Genomic DNA, 24,341 nt, shown 5'->3' with positions numbered 1-24,341 from the left:
TCTCTTCCTCAATCAACCCCGCTCTCACGGCCTCTCAGCTGATTGCCCCTCGCTCCCTGCCAGGCTGATGCCTCTGGAAGATGCCCAGAGCGCCCCTGAGTGCAGCCCAGCCTGCCCGCCCTGCCCACCTGGCCCTGGCACTTGTGCCGCGTCTGGCCCTGCAGGCTTCTGATGGCGTGGGGCATAAACAGGGCATGCACAAACAAAACTGGAAGGCATGCACGGGCTGTCCATGCACGCAAACACACACACACACACACACAGCCAACAGACATGCGCGTACTAATCCCAGCAACACACTTACACGCTACAGGGAAACAGCGACACACACGAGCGGGAAGCAAAGCCCTCACACAGACCTCCTTTTAAGGACAGCCACACTAACCAGGAAAGCACAATGCTGTCGGAGACAGAAACCCACTCATGCACACCGCCCGCCAGGGACACGTGTCCCAGCAGGTGCTCTGTCCACCCCAGCTTGGGTTTCAGCTCCCAGCCTCCGCCTAGCACCCGCCTCTTCTTAACTCCTTGGCTGCACTGGTTGATGCTCGAGGCCTGAGGCCTGAGCAAGCACCGATAAGAAGGCAAAGCTCATTTCCAGGGCAGTCTGCGGCGGCTCCCACCCCCATCCCACCCAACATGAGCCCCTGGGGCCGCTGCACTCAGACACGGGCCTCCAGCCACTGCAACATCAGTGGGTGCTGACGGCGGCCTGTGTGGCCCTCATCCACCCCCAAAGCCAGTGTTGCTTGCTGGGAAGAAGGGAGGGGTCCCAGGTGGGCTGGGGAGCCGCGGACCTGCCCAGTGGCTGGACACGCGCCTGACCTCTCCCGGGACCTGCCATTTATTTCACTGTGGCTCAGGCCACACTCACTCGGGGGGGGCAGAATGTTATCCCCGCTGGCTGGCTGCATCCGCTTCCCTCACAGAGCTCGGGGTGCTGGGGGGTCCCCCAAGGGCTGGCTGGGCGAGCGGGGCGGGGGGGGGGCACCGCACTCCGGCTTGGCAAGTACACTGGGGACCCTACAGGCTCTTTGGAGAGGGGATTCAGCTACTGACGGGCCGAGGGGAGGGAGGAGGCCCTAGAGCTCTTGGGCTGGTGTTCAGCCGGAAGGCTCCAGCCCCACAGCAGGGGGTTGGTCAAACACAGACCTGACCTGCTGACCAGCTGCCCTCAGGCTCTGTCTGCAGCCAGCACTGGTCTCTTCCCTGGCCCTCCGTGTAGTCCCAGAAATGAAACAGTTAACACTGGGCACAGCAGGGGGCCTGGCTCTGGGAATTACAGGTGGGTAATTAAGTATGCGCAGCATCACCCTGGACTCGATCTGGCCTCACCTCCACCTTCCCCTGTCTTTTCCCCACCTGCCCTGGTCCAGGGCTGCCCTGCTCTGGGACTGGCCCCCTGGATCCCGAAGCCCCTGGGACTCACCCCAGGCTGGGGGGCCCCTCCTGCAGCCCTTTAGATAACAGTAGTAGGGAGGTCAGTGGGATTCCCTCTGGGTCTCAACCAGGGAGGCATGGCCAAGGCCCTCCCATCTGAGCCCCAGCCTCTCCGAATCAGCCCCGCACCCCTGGCTGCCCCTCCCCCGCCAGGCCCTCCGTCATCTGTACAGATTTATTTCACGATAATTTCATTTCAACCCTGGCTCCAGAAAGATGGATCGGCCTGTGAGTGATTGGGGAATCAGTGTGGGGCTCGTAAATTTCTGCCCCTCCAGGAGGCGCCCAAGAAGTCCCTGGCGCAGGATGGGTGGGAGTGGAAAGGGGCAAGTGTGATGGGAGTGACCGTCCATCTGGCCTGGACAGACACCTGCTGGGAGGTGCAGTAGCGAGAGGGGAAGGAGCTCCCTGCCCTGGTAAGAGTGAGGGTCCTCTCTCCAGCTTTGTAACAAGCAAGCCCATTGTCCCTGGGCGGCCACGGTGACCTGCCTCCCCCCCACCCCGCAGCCCCCAGCCTCTGGGAGAGGCGGCCACCAGCAGAACGGGCACCGAGCTGGGTTGGGGCGGGCAGCAGAGGCGGGGCTCCTCCTCCCGCCTGCCTCTCGCTGGTCAGGAGTAGGAGGCTTGTCGACAGCCGGGAGAACACACACACACACACACACCCATAGCTAACAAGCCTGCACACATGCAGAATAGTAGCACGCCCACACTAGCACCTGCCTGGAAAGAGATCACACACGCAGGCGCGGAATCAAAGCCGCATAGGAGGAAGGAGCATGGGATTTGGAACTGGGGAGAAGCAGAAATTGGAAACTGGCTCTGCTGTGTGGCCTTGGGCCACTCACTCAATCTCTCTGAGCCGCACCTCACTCAGCTGCAAGGCTAACCACCCTTCCTCAGAGCAGTGTTAGGGGCAGGTGTCTGGCCTGGTGAGACCCTTGTGACTCATGTCAGAGCCTGAGTCGGGGTCCTGGCACTGCTCCCTCGTCCAGCTTCCTGCAGCTGTGTGCTCTGGGAGGTGGCAGATAATGCCAGCCACCGAGATGGGGGATTAGGGCTGAGTTGCTAGCTCCTGGCTTTGCCCTGGTCCAGCCTGGCTGTTGCAGGCATTTGGGAAGTGAATCAACAGATAGAACCTTTCTCTCTCCGTCTCTCCCTCCCTCCCTCCCTCTCTCTCTCAAATAAATAAAATAAAAAGATTGTCAGAATCAAATGAGCTGATGTGGAAGAATGGTACATTAATGGCATCTGAATAATTGCTACACCTCTCCACACTCCCATTCCCCTGGCTGCAGCGCGCGCACACACACACACACACACACAGTCTCTTCACTGTCTGCTCTCCATAGCCTGACTCCACCCCCCCTTGCCATGTCTGCAGAGCCTCTAACTGACCTGTCACCTCCAACCCCCAGAACGTGCAGCTCAGGGCCCCCGGGGCCACACTCAGGTCCTCTCCCCTCCTCCCACGCTGGTGGCCTCCATCAGCCTGCCCCGCTTGTCCCACGGGCCGCAATCTTCGCCATCGGCCGTGGTAAGGCCAGAGCATGGAGGCGAGGGGCAGGGGCGTGGTTCTTGGGTGTGGTGGAATTAAGCTAAGACCACAGTTGGCGAAGCCGGACTGCCGCCGTGACACCCACACCCTGAACCGTGCTCCGCTGGTCTGGGAGGCGCCCTCGGTTATGCTGGGGTTTGGAAATGGGCGCTCTGGAACTGGCCAGAACTGACCACAGCTCTGCCCTGATTGGGCTGTGTGAGTCCCCTCCCCCTCCCCAGCCTCAGCTTTCCCCATCTGAGACCACGAGGCTGCCAACCCACCGTGGGCATCACAGGGCGATCAGCATGGGGCTTGGCACTCGGCTGCGCCTGGGGGCAGAGGGGCTTCCTCCTAGGAGCCAGCAGGGGCCAAGCCCCTTTGCCACCCACCCGCACCGCCTCCTCCCCTGCCCTGCTTGCCCCTCCTGCCTCTCGTCCACCTTCCGCAACGCCAGGCCCCCACCTCACCCGGACCCTTCCCAGGCGCCCTCCTCCAATTAGACTCTGCCAGGGTCCCTTTCTCCTCTGGACCCCCAAATTCCTGGGGGAGCAGGGACGGGAGTGGCGTCCTGGCCTGCTTTTGTCCCGAGGCTCCTGCTCTAATCAGTATTCCAAGGGAGCAGCTCCATCGGCCCCAGGATTTGCTGGCTAGCCGGCCAGCTCCGTCTCCCCAGTTCCGAGTGAGTAATTCCGTCCCTCCCAGGCCCATTTAAGGGAGTGAATAATTAGCTACATTCAATTAGGCCTCTCGCTGCCACCGTGGCTCCTGACTGCCTCACTTGGGGGGACAAGCACACTAATGAGCCGGCACGTGTCTGACGCAGGGGAGGGGCGTCACACTCCGCCGACCCCCGCAGGGGCCAGAGAGCTTGGAGGAGGCCACGGGGAGGGCTGGAGGTGTCCATCTGGGCAGCGGGCAGGTGTGCAGGTGAGAAAGAGCCAAACTTAGGGTGGAGACACTGGGGATGACAGAGAGAGAGGAAGGGAGGGGGGAAGCTGGAGAGAAACCAGAGATGGTGAGGAGAGGGACAGAGAGCATGGAGGAACCCCCAAGGGAGACCTGGGGACCCAAGAGAGAAATTGCTAGAAGCCCACCAAGATGGAAGGCTCCCAGGAATCACAACGCAGCCACACAATGGAATCCCACACAGCAATTAAAAACCACGCTGCCGATCTATAGTTATTGGCACAAGAGGCGTTGGCCGCCAAGCAAAGGCGGCTGAGGACAAAACAGTGCACGGAGCGCCCCCCCAAGCCCCCTCCTCCAGCTGAACTTGGATTTGGGGCACAGCAGCATAGTCTGGAGGGGCCCGCAGGGCAGGGGAGGAGGGGAGCTTACAGGTGGTCTCGGGGCCTGGGCCCGTGTACTGCTTGGGAGGAGAGGTGTGCCGCTACAGTCTGACTTCCATAATTAGCGGCACAACAGCGCTCCTTCCAAGGAGAACAGGGGTGAGGAGGGAGGAGCTGAGGCCAGCAGAGGAGGAGGTGAGGGAGCCAGGCCGGAAGCAGGGAGCTGCCAGGGTGGGAGGGAGGAGGAGGCAGGAGGGAGCTGGGCCCCTGGGCCCCTGCAGGGTGTGCTGATCAGCAGGGAGAGAGGTAGAGGACTGGAAGCCCCTGCCCCGGCCTTGGCTGCCCCCCCCCCGACCTCGCTGCGCCTGGAGCGCCCCACTTCATGCTGCTCCTCCCAGGGAGCCCCCACGGCTTCCCCTCCTCCAGACTCCAGGACCACCGCGGGTGCCTTTTGCTATTTTTTTTTTTTTTTTTTTTTTTTACAAATTGCAACCACATTTCCCCTCTCCTGCAGGCAGGTTTGTGATTTTCTGCACGCCAGTGTCACCCTGGGGGAGAGAAATCCTTAGGTCAGAGTCTGGACTAAGGGTGCTGCCCGAGGAACCCACCGCAGGGCCCTGGGAAGGGGGCTGGGGGGGCGTGGCCAGGAGGACAGGTGCCCCCAGCAGGCGGCCCCAGCAAGGCTCTCCTCTCTGTCCAGTCCTTCCAGACTCCGCCTGAGCACAGAGGAAAGAGAATTCTGCCTGACCTGACTCTGGGCTCCGCCCCTGGGCCTCAGTTTCCCCGTGAATCTATCAGACACCATTAACTTTCCAGGCTCTTCTGATCCCCGACCTCTAGAAACTGCTCTCTTGGGCTCTCACAGGGCTTTTGCGTCATGGGAATCGGTGGCATTTAAACATCAGATTTCACATAAAACTTTGGATGTGTGTATCTGTTAAATGTACCCCCCTCATCCTTTCTGGGCAACCACTGGTGGGAGTCCCACCATGGGGACTCTGCTGACCCCGCCCACTGCCCTTCCCCCAGGGCAGTGGATTCCAGCCCCTCCTCCCACATGAGCCTGGGTCCCCACTGGTTCAGCGAGTAAACAATGCAGGCTTTGAGTCAAAAGTCCTAGCTCTGGCCCAGGGCAAGTCATCTAACTTGGGAGCCTCATCTGTGAAATGGGTATTTTTTTAAGAGTGGTGTGGGGTTTTTTTTTTAAAGATTTATTTATTTATTTGAAAGTTAGAGTTATGCAGAAAGAGAAGGAGAGGCAGAGAGAGAGAGAGAGAGAGAGAGAGAGAGAGAGAGAGGTCTTCCATCTGCTAGTTCACTCCCCAGTTGACCGCAATGGCCGGAGCTACACCAATCCAAAGCCAGGAGCCAGGAGCTTCCTTCGGGTCTTCCACATGGGCCCAGGGGCCCAGGGGCCCAAGGACTTGGGCCATCTTCCACTGCTTTCCCAGGCCATAGCGGAGAGCTGGATCGGAAGTAAAGCAGCCGGGACTTGAACCAGCACCCATATGGGATCAGGCAGAGGTTTTACCTGCTACACCACAGCGCCGGCCCCTGAAATGGGTATTACAAGAGATCATGCCTTATGAAAAGTGGTTGCAGCCAGCGCTGTGGCTCAACAGGCTAATCCTCCGCCTAGCGGCACCGGCACACCGGGTTCTAGTCCCGGTCAGGGTGCCGGATTCTGTCCCGGTTGCCCCTCTTCCAGGCCAGCTCTCTGCTGTGGCCCGGGAAGGCAGTGGAGGATGGCCCAAGTCCTTGGGCCCTGCACCCCATGGGAGACCAGGAGAAGCACCTGGCTCCTGCCTTCAGATCAGCGCGGTGCGCCGGCCGCAGTGTACCAGCCGCAGCTGCCATTGGAGGGTGAACCAACGGCAAAGGAAGACCTTTCTCTCTGTCTCTCTCACTGTCCACTCTGCCTGTCAAAAAAAAAAAAAAAAAGAAAAGAAAAGAAAAGCGGTTGCTTGCACAGATGCAGACCACACTTGGAAAGTCCGGCACTGTACCTGGCACACAGGGAGCACTCAGCCCGTGAGCACTCTTGCTTGTATCACCTTTTACAAGCCTCGCTCGCAGGAGGTAACTGACAGAGAGGGAGGCCTGGGGAGTGCAGGAAGCCCCATACGGAGCTGCGGGGGGGGGGGGGAGGGGCGGCCGATGGGGCAGAGGAGGGGGCTCATCTCCAACGTGGGGCCCACGGCTGAGGCACAGCGGGTTAAGACGCCACCTGGGATGCCCGTATCCCACATCTGAGTGCAGGTTCAAGTCCCTGCTGCTCCACTTCTGATCCAGCTCCCTGCTGATGAGCCTGGGAAAGCAGTGGAGGACGGCCCAAGTACTGGGCCCCTGCACCCACGGGGGCAATTCAGATAGAGCTCCTGGTTTCTGGCTTTGGCCTGGCCCAGCCCTGGCTGTTGCAGCCATTTAGGGAGTGAACCCAGTGGATGGAAGATTCTCTCTCTCTTCCTCTCTATCTCTGTTTCTTTCTTCCTGTGTCATACTGCCTTTCAAATAGACAAATCTTTTTAAAAACAGACAAACAAACAAACAAATAACATCTCCGAGGTATGTAGGACTCTAGCAAAGTCAACTTCATTCAAGGGTGTCCAAGCTATTGCCAGCCTTCGGACGTTACCTTGGCGCCACCTTCTGGCCAGTGTGTGCATCACAGCCACCTTTTGCATCCCCTGACCAGGGCAGGCCCTACATGGTGAAGTTGTCTCTCTGTTAGACTCTAGAAACCCAGCCTTCCGTTGCCCACCCAGGGACAAAAGCCCAGAACCAGAGAGTAACTTCCACGAGGACACACAGAAAACTCCTGGACAAGGTCCGTTTATAACCAGAACTTGCTAGGACTGCCAAGAAAAACCACCCTCAGGGTGGGCACTGTGGCACAGTGAGTTAAGTCCTAGGTGCTCCACTTCCCCTCCAGCTTCCTGCTCGTGCACCTAGGGAGACAGCAGGCGATGGCTCAAGTGCCTGGGCCCCTGCCACCCAGGGAGGAGACCAGGATGGAGTTCTGGGCTCCTGGCGTTGGCCTGGCCCAGTTCCAGCCATTGCATGCATTTGGGGAGTGAACCAGCTGGTGGGAAATCTGTGTGTGTGAGTGTGTGTGTGTGTGTATTACTCTGCCTTTCAAGTAGATTAAACATAAAGAAACATTTACAAACCACTTTTTCTGTTGGCGAGGGATGCCAGGCTACACAAAACTGGCCTTGTGAGCGGTTGTGCTGTTTCTCCAGGAGACACCTTGCAACCACCAAGAAGGGGAATGAATGCGGGCAGCGGGGTGGGGAGTCAAAGCAGCACAGGGACAGGACCAACCTGAGTGCCAGCCGTGGGCTCCTCTAGGGACCCAAGGGGCCGTGCAGGACGCACCGAGCATCCATCCCTCCCCAGGGCATGGAAGCTGGGGTCTCCACCCTCCAGCGTTCATCCTCTGTGGGCTAGGAGTCCTCAGGGCACGCAGCGGCTGTGGTTTCCAGGGCCGTCATCCGAACCAAGCATGGTTTCAAGGCCAGGGCAAGCCCTGGCACAAGCGATCCCAAACACGCTCCCCACAGGCAAGGGGCAGTGCAGACAGAAACATGAACGCCAAGGGCAGTGGTTCGCAGAGCGTGATCCCAGCACCACCTGGGAACCGCGTTAGAAACACGAACTCTTGGTCTCCGTCCCAGACCTACTGAATGCGGAATGCGGAGGGTGGGGCCCACCAATCTGTCAGTTCCCAGACCTCACAGGTGGTTGTGACACACGCTCGAGCTGAGAGCCTCTGACCCAGGAGAGAACGCAGTAGACATCGACAGCACCTGCTCCGGGGATTGTCAGCCGTGGCCGGATAAGGGAACTCAGTGAAGGGAGGGGGGGAGGAACTCGCCCAAGGTCAAGGGTAACAGGTGGCAGGTGTGGGGGCTTGTCTCTTTGCACCGTACCCCCCCACACAGGACCAACTTGAGCCCTGGGACTGCAGGTAGGGGGTCGGGGTGAGGTCCTTAAGTCCCCCCCCCACACACCCCGCCACTCTGCTCCGTTTTCTAAACCAAAGGCCTCCACCTGGTGCCTCCAAATGGCTCTCTTCTGGGAAGGCAGCCAAGCCAGGTGGCCCTCCTGACTCCCAGCTGCCCTGACAGCCCGCAGCCAGCGGGGCGCGCTGGGGAAATCCAAGCAGCCCTGCCGGGAAAGGCTGAGTCCCGGGGTGAGACCGCCGCCCCAAATCTCCAAGCTGGGGCCCCTGCACGCCACGTGGCGCTGCCCTGCCTTCCCCTCCGCCCCCCCGTCCCTGCTCCATCTGCCGCCCCTCCTGGCTCGGCTCCCCTCAGTTGGCACAGCAGGAAGAGGGAACAGGGCGGTTTATTTTTATCCTGAGCTGCTGGGGGAGAGGGGGAGACAGGGGCACCGTATGACTGAGAAGCAGCAGCTCCGGTGAGGTGGGAGGTCGGGGGCCAGGGACTCCTTGGGAGGAGCACAGAGCTAGGTTCAGAGAGCAGGCAGCACTGGGCCACGCCCTCCTGGGCGACCACGGGCAGGTCCCGGCCCCTCTCTGGACCCCTGTGAACGAGGGGGTGGGTGGTGAGTCCTGTCTGCCCAGACAGCTGCTTCATGACCCTGAATCAGAGCGTCGCACACTGGATCTGGAGTGTGAGCCCACGTGGGGGCTGCCCTGCAGGGACGCAGGCGGGTGGGACATTCCTATTTATCCTCAGAAAGTGTCCCAATTCCGGGAGCCTGACAGCAGTGTCACCCAGGATGTCCACCCCCGTGTTTCTTTTCCCAAGTTTGATGATCGTTTAATTACATAAGCATCAGAGGAACCCACTCTCCTTTTGGGGAAAAAACGAAGCATTCTGGGAAAGCCAAGTTCCCTTTCACCAATCCTCCCCCACCCCGGAAGTCACCAGGACAGGAGTTGAGTCCTCCGTGGGTCCTTCCAGACCCCGCTGTCCCCATGCACTCCTGTATCACGTGTGTGGCATTGCTCATGGGTAGCGGGTCACTTTGCTCTGCGGTTGTGTGCTCTTTTAACAATCGTTCCCACATCATCCTGCAAGCTGCCTGTTCGCCCACCCCACGGTGTTTCTGAGCCTGTGTTGTATAAATACGTTGTAATTTCATGTCGCCGTCCCCAGCTCATGGACAGCTAAGTGACTTCCAGTTCTCAGGCACAGAGAGCAGACTGCCATGGACATTCGTGTGTGTGTGTGTGTCCCCCGCCCCCCGCCCCGGACACGTGGAGACCACGGTCATCATAAGTCTCTGGGCACCGGAGTGCCCGGCCGGGGGCAGCTGGTGAATATCATTGTCCGTGCGCCCCCTCCCAGAGTTGTGCCTCGGTGCTGGGCTGAGCCGTTGTCCCGGGCGACGCGATCCTGTCCTTCTCAGGGCAGAGGGGCCGGCCAGGGCCAGCCCCTGCGCGCCCCGCGGCCCCCGGCTGTCCCAGGCTGTCCGCCCGGCGTCCCGCGCGGGGCCGCCACGTCCCGGGGGGCGCAGCCTCACTGCCGCTCCTGCACGGCGATGCGGCTCTCCTTGCCGTCCTCCTGGGTGACCGGCTGGCACCCGTGCAAGGTCTCCTGGACCGGCGCGCCCGTATTATGGCCGGGGAAGTCCTCCATCTCCACGGGGTCCTGCCCCACCGTCCCGACGCGGTAGCCCTGCGGAGCCGAGGACCGCGGTCAGCTCCGCCCCCGGGCCCCGGGCCCTGCCCAGGCGGCGGCTCCGCGAGGATTCCTTGGGTGCCTCCTGCCCCCTCCTGGCCACACCGAGGGTGACAAGCAGCTCCCGGAGCCGGCCCCCACCGGAGGCCTGGACGCAGCCCCTGTTCGGCCCGGAAGGGACAGCCCGTGCTGGACGCGAGGGCGGTGCCTGGCAAAGCTTGAGCCGGGACGGCCGGGGCGCCAACCCTGTCCGCGTCCCGCCGTGACCTACCTTATCTGTTGGCTTCTTGATCGCCTTGCCTAGAGGATGGGGGTGGGGGGACAGGCCGGATTAGGGACCAGGAGGCCAGCTCCGCTGCCCCTCCCTCCCTTCCTCCCCTCTCGCCCCAGCTGGGGACTCACGGATATAAACGGACACCAAGAGGGCAGCGGACACGCCCCCCAGCACCATGGGAATCAACACCAGGGCTCTCTTCCGGTCCTGGGCACCTGGGGGAACGGAGACTTCGGCTTGCCCGGTCCCTCTCGGGCCCACCCCGGCTCGCCCTCGCGGCGTCAGGACTCTGGCCCACGGTTCAAGATTGGGAGATTCAAGTCCGGATATCTGGTTTTTTTAAACCCGGCTCCTGGCTTCGGATCGACGCAGCTCTGGCCGTTGCGGCCATTTGGGGAGTGAACCAGCGGATGGAAGACCTCTCTCTCTCTCCCTCTCTCTGTGACTCTGCCTTTCAAATAAATACTTTTTTTTTTTTGACAGAGTGGACAGTGAGAGAGAGACAGAGAGAAAGGTCTTCCTTTGCCGTTGGTTCACCCTCCAATGGCCGCCGTGGTAGGCGCGCTACGGCCGGCGCACCGCGCTGATCCGATGGCAGGAGCCAGGTGCTTCTCCTGGTCTCCCATGGGGTGCAGGGCCCAAGAACTTGGGCCATCCTCCACTGTACTCCCTGGCCACAGCAGAGAGCTGGCCTGGAAGAGGGGCAACCGGGACAGGATCGGTGCCCCGACCGGGACTAGAACCCGGTGTGCCGGCGCCGCAAGGCGGAGGATTAGCCCAGTGAGCCGCGGCGCCGGCCCTTTTTTTTTTTTCTTGGACAGGCAGAGTGGACAGTGAGAGAGAGAGAGAGACAGAGAGAAAGGTCTTCCTTTGCCGTTGGTTCACCCTCCAATGGCCGCTGCGGCGGGTGCACCACGCTGATCCGAAGCCTGGAGCCAGGTGCTTCTCCTGGTCTCCCATGGGGTGCAGGGCCCAAGCACTTGGGCCATCCTCCACTGCCTTCCTGGGCCATAGCAGAGAGCTGGCCTGGAAGAGGGACAACCGGGACTAGAACCCGGTGTGCCGGCGCCACAAAGGCGGAGGATTAGCCTATTGAGCCATAGCACCAGCCAAATAAATAAATCTTTAAAAGGACAACCACGAGCTGGGACTCAGTCCGTGGCCGCCTGCTCCCGTGTCATCCACGGCCACTCTGAGGCTTTTGCTACAGGACAGAGGAGGGGAAAGCAAGATCCCTCTGCCCTAAGTCTCTTGGTTGGCGAATGACAGGAAGAGGCCAGGTGAGCGCCGGCAGGAGGCTAGGGATGCAGATAAAACCTACACCAAGGGGCCGCTAGAGAACTCAGCAATTGAGATCAGCGCTATTTTAATGCCGCATTTTGAATATCAGCAGGCAGAGGCCAAGTCAGCACCCTATGGGCAGGCTGCTCACCTGTCTTTTAAATAAAGTTTTATTGGAACCATGATGATGAAGTGAGCGAGGCAAGGCCATGCACGAACACGTGGTCAGATCCTCTCTTCATTTAGAACTTTGCAATTTCGTTCATCATGGATATTTTTGCATTTATTTTTGTCTTTTAAAATAGCACACCACGATGCCACTAATCTGAATTACTGCATTTTTGTGGCACTTCTTTAAGAGTTGTGCCCAAGGCCAAATGCCCCTCACTCTGTTCTGGGGCCAGCTCTGCCAGGAGGAGAGTAAATTTTGAGAAAAAGCAAAGGGAATGTGTTTTTCGTACTCCCGGTCACTTGCCCTCATTAACATGACCTGCCTACTAACCCCTGTATTTATCTGTGCTTGTGATCTGTGCTGTGGGCCAAGCTGCTCATTCTAAAACCAAAACTGAGATCATGAAGGGTCAAGATCACCCAGGCCAGGCCTGCAGTGTCAGGTGGCACACCAGCATTTACCCAGCATGCTTCCAAAGTGCAGGAACCCACGACGAGCACTTGGACCAGGCTTCTAAGAGAGACGCTATTACCGCCCCATTTTACAGATAATTAGACTGAGGCCCAGATAGGGGAAATAACCTGCCCAGGCTCCCAAGATAAGGGGCAGAGCCGGGATACCACACCCCTGAACTGCCCTCCCCTCCCTCCTGCCCCGCCCGATGTCTCTGTGTGCCTCAGTCTCCCCCTCCACTTCCCAGGGCTCCTTCTCCAGAACTCACCACAGCGCACGTCTGTCTTGTTAGTTCCCGCCTGTAGCTCCACGAGGTTGTGGGTCACACAGCTGTGCACAGACACGTGTGCATCAGTACATGTGCACGCATGTACACACACACACGCACACACACACACCAACCATAAGATTCCCAACCCCACAGGGGAGGCAACAACTAGAAAACACAAGTTGGCTTGAGCACACACATGACATGGGACATTCTAGGCTGCCTGTCACGAAGACACTGTTCCACAGGACTCGTTAAGTGCAGAGCAAAGATTACTGCATGTCTTGAAGGAGGAAGAGACAGGGGAGCCTACAGTGAGCGCTAAGCTTCGAGTCCAGGCTAATGTGAAGTGGGGACTGTCCCAAGGGGATGGAACCCACCCCGGCTGCAACAGAGACGTGATGCGTTCATTTGAAGTCAGTTTCTCCACCTCGACACCAGCGGCAGCAGTGGGGTGCCTCTCAGATGCAGGGCTGGCCCACGTGTTGTAAGATGTCTAGCAGCACCCTGGTCTCTACTCACTAGATGCCAGTAGCATTCACCTCCCCAGCTGTGACAACCACAATGTGTCCAGACGCGGGAGGCTGGCTTGCTGGTGCAGCCGTTTAAGCCGCTGCTTGCAATGCCAGCATCCCATGCCAGAGTCCCCACTGCTCCACTTCCGATCCAGCTCCCTGCTAACACACTTGGGAAAGCAGCAGAGAGTGGCCCAAGAACTTGGGCCCCTGCCACCCACCTGGGAGACCCATTTGGAGTTCCTGGCTCCTGTCTTGGGCCTGGCTCAAACCTGGCTGTTGTAATCATGTGAGCAATGAACAAGCAGAAGGAAGACTCTCTCCCTCTCTCCCTCTCTCTTTCAAATAAGTAAATAAATCCTTTCTTTAAAAAACAAAGAGTCCAGACATTGCCAAATGCCCCGACTCGGAAGCTCTGGCTTCCAGGCCTTCTGGAAGGATTTCCCTGTGGAAGTAAGGTCTGACCAGAGCAGCGGAGCGGTGCGTGGGTGGGTGGCGCACAGGGTATGCTAGGGAAGCGCAGGAAGTGGCCTTGACCCCAGGTCCCTGACAACCAGGCCCGCAGGCTTCTCCCGGATGCAGCCCGTGAGTCTCCCAGCAGCCAGCTGGCTGACGTTCCCAGGGAGAGGATGCCACTGGCCAGTAGGAGGCATGGCGGGAGCCTGGATCTGAGCTGATGGGACCAGGCCCAGGCTGGGCCCAGGAGGAGCAGGAGGGGCGGACAGGGAAGGACAGTGCAAAGAAAGGATCCTGAAGGCAAGAGAGAGAGAGAGAAGCTTCGCAGACAGTGCAAGAGACCCGCATTCCAGCGCCCACCAGAGCCCCGCGCCACTTTGTCTCAGACCTTCCGGGACGAAGGTCATTCCCACTCTGCAGATGAGAACACCAAGGTTTGGAGGGCCGAGGGCCACACGCTTCCTGAACGGCGCGCAGGCGACAGGCCAGGACTCTGATCAGCCCCAGCCCAGGTACCCCAATTAAAGTCAGCTTTTGGTAAAGACTGACCAAGCACCTGCCACGTGACGGGCACTTTTCTAGGTGCAGGGGAGGGGTCAGTGGGGTTAAAAAAAAAAAAGTCAATTCTCTATGTCTAAGGAGTTTGCCATTTCCTGGGGACAGGCAGGCTGAAAGCCAAGAGTGCATGGTATATACTATTTGTGTGAGAGATCTGTGTGTGAGTGTGTGTGTGTGTGTGCGCGCGTGCGCATGCACAGAACTTCTGGAGAACACAAAAGGAACAGTGGCTGCCTCCTGGGAGAACTGGGACGCGGCGAGGCAGGACCGAGAGAGACCTATTACCCTGGGCCCTCCTGCGCCTCTGTCCCACGTGCCCGTTCTACCATGTTACAAATGAATGTGCAAAATCAGCAGGGCGTGTGTGTCAGAGCACGCCAGGAGAGGAGCTGGGAAATGAACAGGGGCTGCAGTTGCGCGAAGCAGCTGGACACGACGTGCCGCTGGAAGGCTGAGCGCCACGCAAAGGAGTCTGGGTTTCTGGCAGGAAGCAGAGGGCCATGGAACATTTCAAATATGGGAGTATCATGACTCAAAAGGAAGTGTGGAGAGCCCCCATGGGCGAGAGGAGGGAGAACCAGCTGAAGGGGAGCGGCTGGGGGCAGGAGGAGGCGAAGGCATCCCCCAGACCACAGCGTTGCAGCCAGTCAAATGAAAAGCGTGGAATCAGAGAGGAGATGGATTCTCAAAATACACTTGGCTGGGTAGACTGATTTAGAGCTGGAGCAAAGGGAGGGAGGTGCCAGGGTTGGGTACCCAGGTCCGTGGTGGCGCCTCTCACCGGGGTGAGGGGAGGAAGCAGGTGCGCCCATCCTAGACACACAAAGCTGGGGGTGCCCGTGAGCCACCAGATGCAGACACACACCCAGTGGTTGCCTATGCCAGACTGGGCCCCAGGAGACAGATCTGAGCAGGAGAGACTGCCTGGGGGCCATGCAAGGGAGACAGGAAGTGAAGCCATGGACGTGGTTGGGACAGCCCGGGGAAGAGGACAAAGCCCTGGGAAATGCAGTGAGGAGCAGGCAGCAGGGAAGCAGGGAGGGTGGAAGGGGGCCGAGGGTGTCAGGAGGGGAGAACTTCAAGAAGACGGAGAGACCAACGGTGTCTGTGACCTCTCAGAACAGGCAAGAAAAAGGCCCACTTGCTTCAGCCACAAGACTGCTCTGGGGATGTCGCACAAGCTCACCCATGAGTGTGGCCAGGGGAACAGGGAATGGAGAGAATGGGGTCAGGCTCCTGCCACACTTGGGGTCCTTATACCTTGTCCATGGGTGACAGCTTTCAACAGCAGACGACACATTGGAGAAGAAGCCGTCCGGGCAGGGTTCGCAGATGGTATCAGAAACCTCGGTGGCTGGGAGCAGATGGAGAGGGGACATTAACCCCCAGCGTGGGCCACAGTCCCGCTCTCAGGAGAGCCAGGGGACAGGCAGGAAGGGTGCCTGTCCAGAGCACTCTTGTCCCCATGTAGGGCTTTCCCCGGTAGCTACAGCCCCCAGGAGGACTTCTCCCACTGCCCTTCCAAGGCTGCTGGCCTCTGGGACTGAGAGCCTTTGGCCACCAGCTCTGCCCTTCCATCTGCAGACGGGCCACTTACCCTTCTGCCTGACCCCAAAGCCCACGGGGCAGGAGCTGTGTGGGGCACAGCTGTCGCAGGCATCACTGACGCAGTGTTGACCTTCTTGACAGGTGCAGGTTGTATCTGTCTCCGAGGTGCCCTCCGTCTGGACCTGGAGCCCTAGTTCTGAGCAGAGACGGGCAGGGAGGACGGGAGCTCCTCACTGAGCTATGCCCGGAGCCCTGCTCCTCACACGGCCTGCTCTTCTCCCTTAGACCTCCTTCCAAGGAGAGACGGCCATCAAGCTACTTAACAACCAGTACAACCCAGACTCCACCCAATCAGAACAGACCCTGGTTACGCAGTCAAAATGACAGCATGGGAGCAAGTTAAGTCACCTCCTGGCACCCCCACATCACACGTTGGAGTGCCCTGGCCTCTCTGCTTCCAATCCAGCTATGCATGCCTGGAGGCAGCAGATAATGGCCCAAGCACCTGAGTCCCTGCCACCCGAATGGGAAACCCAGAATGAGTTCCTAGCTTCTGGCTTTGGCCTGGCCCAGCACTGGCAATTGCAGGCATTTGGGAAGTAACCCAGCCGACAGAAGCTCGCTCTCTCTCTCTCTCTCTCTCTCTCTCAGAATAGCTGCAGTGTCTGAAACATGAACCCAGCTCTCCAGTCCCCTCCCCAGCAGCCCACGCACTGGGGTTGCAGTACTTGTGCTGGTAACAGCGCATCTCCCTGTTCCAGGTGTCTAAGAATTCGCCATCAGAGCAAGGAAGGCATTTTGTGTTGGTGCCGTCTACGCATTCATTATCCAGTCTCTCTCCTGGAAAACAGCAGGAAATGAGGTGGCTCTGGCCAACTCAGTGAGTCAGACATTTATCACACAATCATCAGGCCAGGCTCGGGGCAGGGGTGGGATTCCGAGGTGACTCAGGGGGCCTTAGTCTGGTGGGGAAGATGGAAGATGGGGACCCTGGCCCAGTGTAGACAGAGGTTTGCCGTGCAGAGGGAACCCAGACATTCTGACAGTGGGGTGGGGGTGAGAAGGGGTCGGTTCAGACTTAAGCCCATGCCAGCAACCAGGAGGGGCCCCCCCATGGGGCCGGAGGGCTGGCGTCTCACCTGGCGGGCACAAATTGCAGCACTGGTTGTTCACTTGGTACTGATTTTCCCTGCAGGCAGTGGGCGGTTCTGGGAGGACCTGACAACAGAATTGTGCCATTTGAAGGGATCTTGACATCTCTGCTGTTGCCTCGTTGGCAAGAAGGTTGGAAGTCAGCCAGGACAGGGCCACAACCAAGCGGAAGTCCAAAGCAGACGACACAGCCTGCCCCGCACTTGCTGTGTCTGTTAGTACGTTCCAAACTGCCCCCTGCTCTGACTCTCAGCACCTGGACCGAGACTCCCACCGGCTCTGGACAAAGCGACGCCCTGGAACCTCACACGCTCTGAACTGAACTGCTCTTCCTCTTGGCTTCACTGACGTGTGCGGACTCCAGCGCCTCCCCCTGGACTCCTGGGGCAGCCTGGCTCCCGCTGGCCCCAGACACGGACAGGGTTATTTTAACGCTTGACCTCTTCCTCCCATTGTCTCTCTCCCTTCCCTTCTCCAAGCCCCATCAGGTTCTCCCCTCTGACTCCTCATTGGCCCTTCCCTGGTAAAACACTGGGGTCAGGAAGCCGGAGGGATCAAATTCAGTGCTTCCATCTCACAGAAGGGCAGCCTGAGCACCAGAGAGGCCGGGCCCTTGCTCAGGGTCCCACAGGGACAGAACCTGAACGAGAACTCCGGTCTTGATGCACCTGCCCCCCCATGGCCTCCAGTTTCACGTGTGCCATTTTCATAACACACACGTCCGCCCATGCCATTCGTTACTTCTTGGTAATGTAAAACCTTACATCATTTCCAAGAGAGAAGAACCAGTCTCACTTCTCATAAGTCAAAAAACCCTAAAAATAAACTCGCCAGAAACAAAACAATGGTAATAATCCCCGGCTGGTTGCTTCGCTTGCTGAGGGCCCTCGGCCTCAAGCCTGCTCTTGGTTTTTGTTTAAAAAGGAGGATTAGCAGAGAACCGTTGAGAGCCATTAACTATATACTCTAGCGCCAGAGACTTCCTCCTTGAAAAAAAAAAAAAATGAGGATCTTTTTTTAGAAGAACTATAAAGGGAGTCTGGGTTTAGTTCTATACGCAGACACTCCCTAAAATCCCTCCACACTCGGGCACAGCCAGGGGAGAGCACGCAGGTTGGAGAGTCACACAGCTTTAGGCTCCAGATTTTGGGACACTTACTAGTCATGTTGCTGCTCCCGGCCTCAGTTGTCTCATCTTTGAAATGGGAGACATTGAACCCGCCCTGCAGGTTGGGTTGTGCAGATGAGAAAGGGTATAAACGCATGGCCTGGCACGGGCTCTCGAACGTGGCAGGGGCTCATTACACGACAGCAGTGAGCATCCGCTTGGCCTTTCCGGACCCTGCCTAATCAGCGGCTCTCATTCCAACTGGCAATGCGAGCAAATTACGTAGAGAACTGTGGAAAAGGCCACAGCCCCCACCAGGGCACCACCAGGCACCATTCTTGCCAAGGACTCAAAGGTCCTTGCCCCATAGCAGTAAGAGTCCCTGGTGCCACCTGAACCGCGTGAGAGCTGCAGCTGTTCCTTCGACAGTTTGCCGATCCCCAGGGGCCACTCCCCCTAGCCCTGGTCCTTCTGCCACGGATCTCAGGACCAGGGCTTGGAGACCCTCACCAGCCAGGAGGAAGGCTCGGCCACGAGGTGGATTCAGATTCAGGTTCGCTCCCACCACTACCTAGACCTGAGAGCTTCGGCAAGACAACGCCTCTTTCGGAGCCTCAGTCTGCTTATCTGGGGAATGGAGAAGTTGGGAGCAATCAAACGGAGAACAGAGCTGGTGCCTGCTCAGAGCCCATCACCTGGGAAGCTTCAACAACAGCCCCTCCTACTGGCCCAGCCCAGCCTCTCCCTGGAGCCAAAGCTGGGCGTTAGGAGGGTAGACTGTGCTCTGGGAAGCCAGACAACCCGCCCCCCCCCCAATTCCCTGGCTCTCCCCCCACTCTGTCCACAGGGCTGTCTCCCGCCTCTCTCCAGCCCCTCCCTCCTCCTGCCCCCTTTCTCCTGGAGTCACTACTTAGAGTGAAAATGAAAGTTCAGGCCCAGAGCAGCTTCTCCACTGTGCCTCTGCCCTCCAGCCCACCTCCCCCCAACACCCATGGGTCACTCTTGGCCAGACCTCGTGCCCCCTGAGAGTTGGGGGAGGCCCGAGGGGCTGGGATGGGAGGACCAGGTACGTGGGGGACTCCCAGCCTTCAGAATGAGGAACTACAAAATTACTTTTAAGCACAAAGTGAGTCAAGTGTAGGCTTCTGAAAATCCCGGAGATCTGCTTGGTTGAGTCCCGGCCGTTCTGGGGTCTGGAGAAACCCCTGCTGAAACCCCTAACCCTTTCCTGGGTCCCATGAACCCTTCCTCTCCCCCAGGGCCCCCATGCCATGTTAAATTCGGGAGGCAGGGATATAGCCTAGGCCATCCCTTCTAGGGTAATGCCCAGGATGGCGGGGCGGGTCGGGGGGAAGTGGAAGGGGGGACATTGAAAGCAGCTCGTCTTGATAAAAAGTACCTGGGCCTCTGCACCCATCCCAGGCTCTCACCAGACACCCTGGAAGAAGGCAGCACCCCGCTGGTAAGGCGAGGATAAGCAGCAGGGGAAAGAGACGGGATGAGAAGGAAACGGCCAGACCCGCCCCTTCCCGCCCCTTCCCGCCCTCCGAAGCCCTCCCAGGCTCCGCGCCGCCAACTTCTGAGGCCCGCAGCCTTCCAACCAGGGAAAGGCTGACAGGTCCCCCAACCCCAGCCTCCTGGCAGGTGTGCGCCTGCAGCGCACCCCACCACCACCACCACCAAGCGCCCTCGGTGGGCTCCCTGGGACCCCTAGCCGGGGCACAGAGAAGCAGCCCGCCCCATCAGCCAGCACCCCCAGGCATTTGGCCCAGCGTCAAACCCCTCCCACACACACAACATCCCGCCAAAATCAGCAAGGAATGCCCTTTCCCGAAGTCCGGCTTCTCCTTCCTCCCCACTCCCGACTCTCAAATCCCAAAGCCTCGAGCGGTCAGGGCAGAAACTCACGGCGGTCAGCAAGCAGCCCCAGAGGACACACCGCACCGGCAGCCGAAGCATGGCGGGCGAGACCCGGGCGGCGGCAGCCCTCGGCGCCCGGGCGGGGCCCCTAGTAACTCCCTGGCCCCTCGCCGCGGCCCCGCCCAGGAGAGGGGCGGGGCCTCGGAGGGCCAATAGCGGCCCGCCCTCGGAGGGGGCGGCGCCCCGGGCCGTTCGGGCCTCGGGCATTTCCCCAGGACATTCCCGGGAGCCTCGTTCCCCCGGGAGTTTAGGGACCGGCTTAGCGGAGCGGGGAGGCGGTGTGGTCCCCGCGGGGGCCCGTCCGCCCGCCCTCAGGACCCCCAAGCACCAAGTAAGGGCGGGTTCGGAGCCAGCCTGCTCCCAGGGCCGCAGAGGCGGGAGAGGGGTCCTTTGCCTGCTGGGGGCCGCACAGGGACCCCCATTGTCCTCCCCAGCTGCCCCCGGGAATCCCGGCAGAACCGAAAGTGTCCCCACCATGGACAGCGTGGCCCGAGGAAGTCCCCGTCACCTCGGCCACCCCAGAAAACGGGAAGGCAGCGCTGGCGCGCGGCGGGCCGTTTCAAGGAAAAGCTCCCGGCTCCCAGTTTCGCGCTGCCGCGAGGGAAATTCCCAGCCAAGCGTCACCATTGGATTCTGTTTCGTTCCTCCCGGCTCCTGGAGACCGACGTCAATCCAGAGCAAGCCAGGCGGCAGCGCAGGTTCGAGTCCTGGCTGCTGCGCTTTGGTCCAGCTCCCTGCGAATGCGCCTGGGAGAAAGTGGAGGATGGACTCGGCCGCCCACTCCGGGTGAAGCTCCGGGCTCCTGGCTTCGCCTGGCCCAGCCACGGCTGTTGCAGCCGTTTGGGGAATGAACCAGCAGATGGAAGCGCCCTCCTCCCTTCTCTCCCTGCTCTCCGCCTCTCCTTCTCTCTGTCACTCCTTCAGGGGAATAACAAAACTAACGATTTTTAAAGAGCAAACCATGGGGCCAGCGTTGCGGCACAGTGGGTTAAAGCCCCCACCTGCAGTGCCAGCATCCCATACGTGTGCCGGTTTGAGTCCCCACTGCTCCACTTCCAATCCAGCTGTCTGCTGTGGCCTGGGGAAGCAGTGGAAGATGGCCCAAGTCCTTGGGCTCCTGCACCCACGGGGGAGACCCAGAAGAAGCTCCTCCTGGCTGCTGGCTTCGGATCAGCTCAGGTCTGGCTGTTGCAGTCATTTGGGAAGTGAACCAGCAGATGGAAGACCTCTCTCTCTCTCTCTCTCTCTCTCTCTCTACCTCTCTCTGTAACTCTGTCTTTGAAATAAATAAATCTTAAAAAAAAAAAAAAAGAGCCTTTTGTGGAATCACAGACTCTGACGATGTTAGGGGACCAGAGTCCCTCCCACACCCCCTGGCACTTCTGTTCTCCCAGCCTCCTCCCTCAGGGCGCTCTGCACTGTGGAACACTTGGATTCTGATCCAAGCTCAATCTCTGATGAACTGTGTTGCCTTGTGCCTCAATGTCCCCCCACCCGCAAGGAAACCCGAGGAACTCAAACTAGATGGTGACTGGCGCGATGACCCTCTCCCCCCCAGCCCTGGCAGTTTCTGGCAGGCCGAGAGGACAGGCTGCACAGCCGGGGACTGGCAGAGGAGGGTTCGTGCTGCCAAGGGCACTCTTGCCTGGGGGAATCCATCCCCTTTTCCGGTCACCTCCGCCACTGGCAGGATTCAGAGGCTCATCAGGTCTGTCCCACCAGCCTCACTCAGTAAGTACTTGTTGAGCCCCTACCACCAGCCAGGCCACTCCCTCTCTCTCCCCACTGTGGCGTTCTCTTAGTGAACTCCAGATCTGATCTGACCAGGGCACTTTCTTGCTTAAACACCTCTTGGAGCACCCCTAGACACTCGGGATTGTCCAAACTCCTTATCTTGGCAAAGCCAGCCAGCAAGCCTTCTGCACTCTGCTCCGGCCTCTCTCACCATGCTCACTCCTGCCACGTCCTCCGAAGCCCACTGGGCTCGGCTGTGTCCACCTCCTCATCTCCCAAACACACCCTCTTTTTTCCCTTACTGGTTTTCTCCCTGTGTCTTTCTGTTCCTTCCTTCCATTCCCACTCCTGGAGCCAGTTTAAATGTTGCCTCCCTCGAGCCTGCCCCAACCCGCTGTGACAGAGGTGGGTCCTCCCCCCACCCTGCCTCCTCCCCATTGTTCCCAGGCATTGACTCTATCTGCCTGCTCCCATGTGGCCGTGAGCGCCCAACGAGCAGGGCTGAATCTTTCCATCCTGGGTGCATAGTAGGCCGCCGATGCACACTGGTTGGATCAATACCTACATGAGTGCTGTGGTTTGGATGTGGAGTGCCCTGAAGGCGATACTATTGAAAGGTGGTAGAAGCTTTAGGTGAGCCCAGAGGGAGGGCCTGAGGTCCCTGGGGACGTGTCCTTGGAAGGTAGCTTTATTTATTTATTTGAGAGTGAGCAAAAGATCGATCTTCTATCTGCTGTTTCACTCCCCAAATGACCACAATGGCCAGGGCTGATCCAGGCTGAAACCAGGAGCCAGGAACTCCATACAGGTCCCCCATGTGGGTGATAGGGGCTCAAACACGTGGGCCATCTTCCACTGCTTTTCCCAGGCCATTAGCAGGGAGCTGGATCAGAAGTGGAGCAGCCAGGACATCAGCCATCATTCCGATAATGGGATGCTGGTATTGCACATTAGCTCACCACACCACAGCGCCAACCCCTGGAAGGCAATTCTCACAACGGGATTGACACTGGAGTTGGGACTCAACGCACTCTCTGCTTCCTGGTTTACCATGTGATCCTTCTTCCACACGCGCCCTGCCATTGCCATCTGCCACCCTCGCCAGAGAGCACGGAGGAGGCCTGATCTTGGACTTGAACTGCCCAAACTGAACGAAATAAGCCTTTTCTCCTCACACAGCGAGCTGCCTCAGCTGTTTCCCTGTCGTGGGGCCAGGCTGCCTAACGCAGTGAGTGAACAGGTTCCACACCATCTCATCCTGAGTGCAGCCTCTACTGTGAGAAGCAACAGGGGATGAGGGTACCAGCTGTCAGCCTCAATGCAGACCTCAAGCCCGGGCAGCCCCATGGACCGAGGCCTGCAAGGCAGACTCCAAAAGACCAGCATCACACAAAACCGGGCCCCGGGGACTTCACTGGAACCACCCAAGCATGCCCAGGACGAAGAGGAGATGGCAACGTCTCTTCCTTTTTTAACACACTCCGAGAAAGCCAGCAGAGTCTTGATTCCTTTGGGAGGGAGGCGTTCCTATAATAACTTCAGCCATTACTTAGTCTTTATTTACTTGATTCCAAAATTGGGCCCTTCACAAACTGCCTGGAGAAGCAAGTACACAGAATTAAAACATTAATTATATTATATAAAACATATCATAGCAGCAATTACAGCAGCTTAAATTAATGTGTGAAAGAATAAATAGTAGCCTTCGGATTGGCCCATGGGGCGAAGATCAGAGAAGATAAAGGGAAGATATTTTAGTACCCGTGTATCCTGAGGAGCCATGGGCTGGCAGGCACAGGCCCAGAGAAAGCACAGAATCTTTGTGCACTGAGCAGAGTGGGCAGGAGTGAGGGAGGAGAGGGGACTTGAGGGAGGGGAGCAATGTTCAGTCCCATCCAAGATAGAATCCGTGCAGGGCTCAGCTTTGGGAGAATGGCAAGGGTAGTCAGAGGAGGGAGGACCCAGGATTTTAGGATCACAGTAGAATTGGCTTTAGTAGGGCAGTGGGGTCACTGTGCTGATGAGAGGGACAGGAGCATGCCTGGGGGTCAAGGGTCCCCAGCGCTGCCGGCATCTGGTGACCAGAGTTCTATCTAAACCTGGTTGTGGTGCTCCCTGGTTTGAGGCCGCTCTCCAGGCCCTCCCTCCCTAAGCTCATAGAGACTCAAGGCCGCACGCGTCCTGGTCTTCCTCTCTAAACATCCTTCCAGCCCACTGCCCAGACCATCTGCGCTGTCTCCCTACCTGGGAAGCCCGTTCCCCACTTTCCTTTCATCTCATCCTTCAAGGCTCAGCCTGGGTGCCCCTCCTCTGGGAAGCCCTCCGTGGCAGCCCGGCCTAGATGCACACACCTACAACCTCGGGCCCTCCGAGAGCCCTGGGCAGTGGCTGCTTCCCTAAGCGAGACTCCAGCCCCACCACACAGTTTTCCGATATCTTGTTTATTTGTGGAACCGGTGTGTTGAGCTGACTCAACTCTGTGGGGTAAGATAATGAAGTTTTCCTCTCTGGTGCAGAATCGCCTTGCCTCATCACCTGATGGCATCCTGAGCGGATTGCATCACTTTTGGATCCCTTTCTGTTGTTAGACCTCCATCCATCCTTTAAAGCTTGATTCACAAACTCAATTTAAACCTCATTTTGTCTTCTCTCTTACTCATCCAAGGGTGAACTCGAACCAGGATCCTCCTGCTACAAGTAGAAGGCGAAAGGGAGGGGGAGGGGATATGGCCTGGCTGGGAGACACCCTAGCGCACCTCCTTGGCTCAGGTCCAGCCCCAGGCAAGGGCCCCCTCTCTGCTGGCTGACAGCTTCCTTGGCTCCCCAGAGTGGAGAGTGTCTATATCTGGTTTCTCAGGGAGCCCACGAGTAGGTTTCTTTCTTTTCTTTTCTTTCTTTCTTTCTTTCTTTCTTTCTTTCTTTTTTTTTTTTGCTTCTTTCTTTCTTTCTTTCTTCATTTTAGGCTTTTATTTAGTGAGAAAGATG

At 58.7% G+C, this 24,341-nt stretch overlaps 1 protein-coding gene across 1 annotated transcript; it reads right to left on the bottom strand.

The window, feature by feature from the left end:
• Positions 1-8,594: 8,594 nt before the first annotated feature.
• On the bottom strand, positions 8,595-19,716 carry CD40 (CD40 molecule). The gene is made up of 9 exons (XM_062204286.1): positions 19,611-19,716; positions 16,582-16,660; positions 16,157-16,282; positions 15,492-15,638; positions 15,155-15,248; positions 12,366-12,427; positions 10,320-10,406; positions 10,189-10,217; positions 8,595-9,914 (listed from the first exon to the last, which is right to left on the bottom strand). Exons 1-9 carry the CDS (start codon positions 19,659-19,661, stop codon positions 9,756-9,758), a joined length of 834 nt encoding a protein of 277 aa, XP_062060270.1. The 5' UTR covers positions 19,662-19,716; the 3' UTR covers positions 8,595-9,755.
• Between the last annotated feature and the right edge of the window lie 4,625 nt (positions 19,717-24,341).

The sequence above is a fragment of the Lepus europaeus genome, chromosome 10 (assembly GCF_033115175.1).
Source record: "Lepus europaeus isolate LE1 chromosome 10, mLepTim1.pri, whole genome shotgun sequence".
Lineage (NCBI taxonomy): Eukaryota > Metazoa > Chordata > Mammalia > Lagomorpha > Leporidae > Lepus > Lepus europaeus.
The sequence above is the reverse complement of the archived record's forward strand: the minus strand, read 5'-3'. Positions and strand labels throughout refer to the sequence as shown.

Excerpts from the sequence above, each read along its gene's own strand:
- CD40 (XM_062204286.1), bottom strand. The coding sequence starts at position 19,661 with ATGCTTCGGCTGCCGGTGCGGTGTGTCCTCTGGGGCTGCTTGCTGACC. Across the intron at positions 15,639-16,156 it reads GCACAAGTACTGCAACCCCA|AACTAGGGCTCCAGGTCCAG; the intron begins GTGCGTGGGCTG and ends GTCTCTGCTCAG. Across the intron at positions 10,218-10,319 it reads CTTGGTGTCCGTTTATATCC|GCAAGGCGATCAAGAAGCCA; the intron begins GTGAGTCCCCAG and ends CCCATCCTCTAG.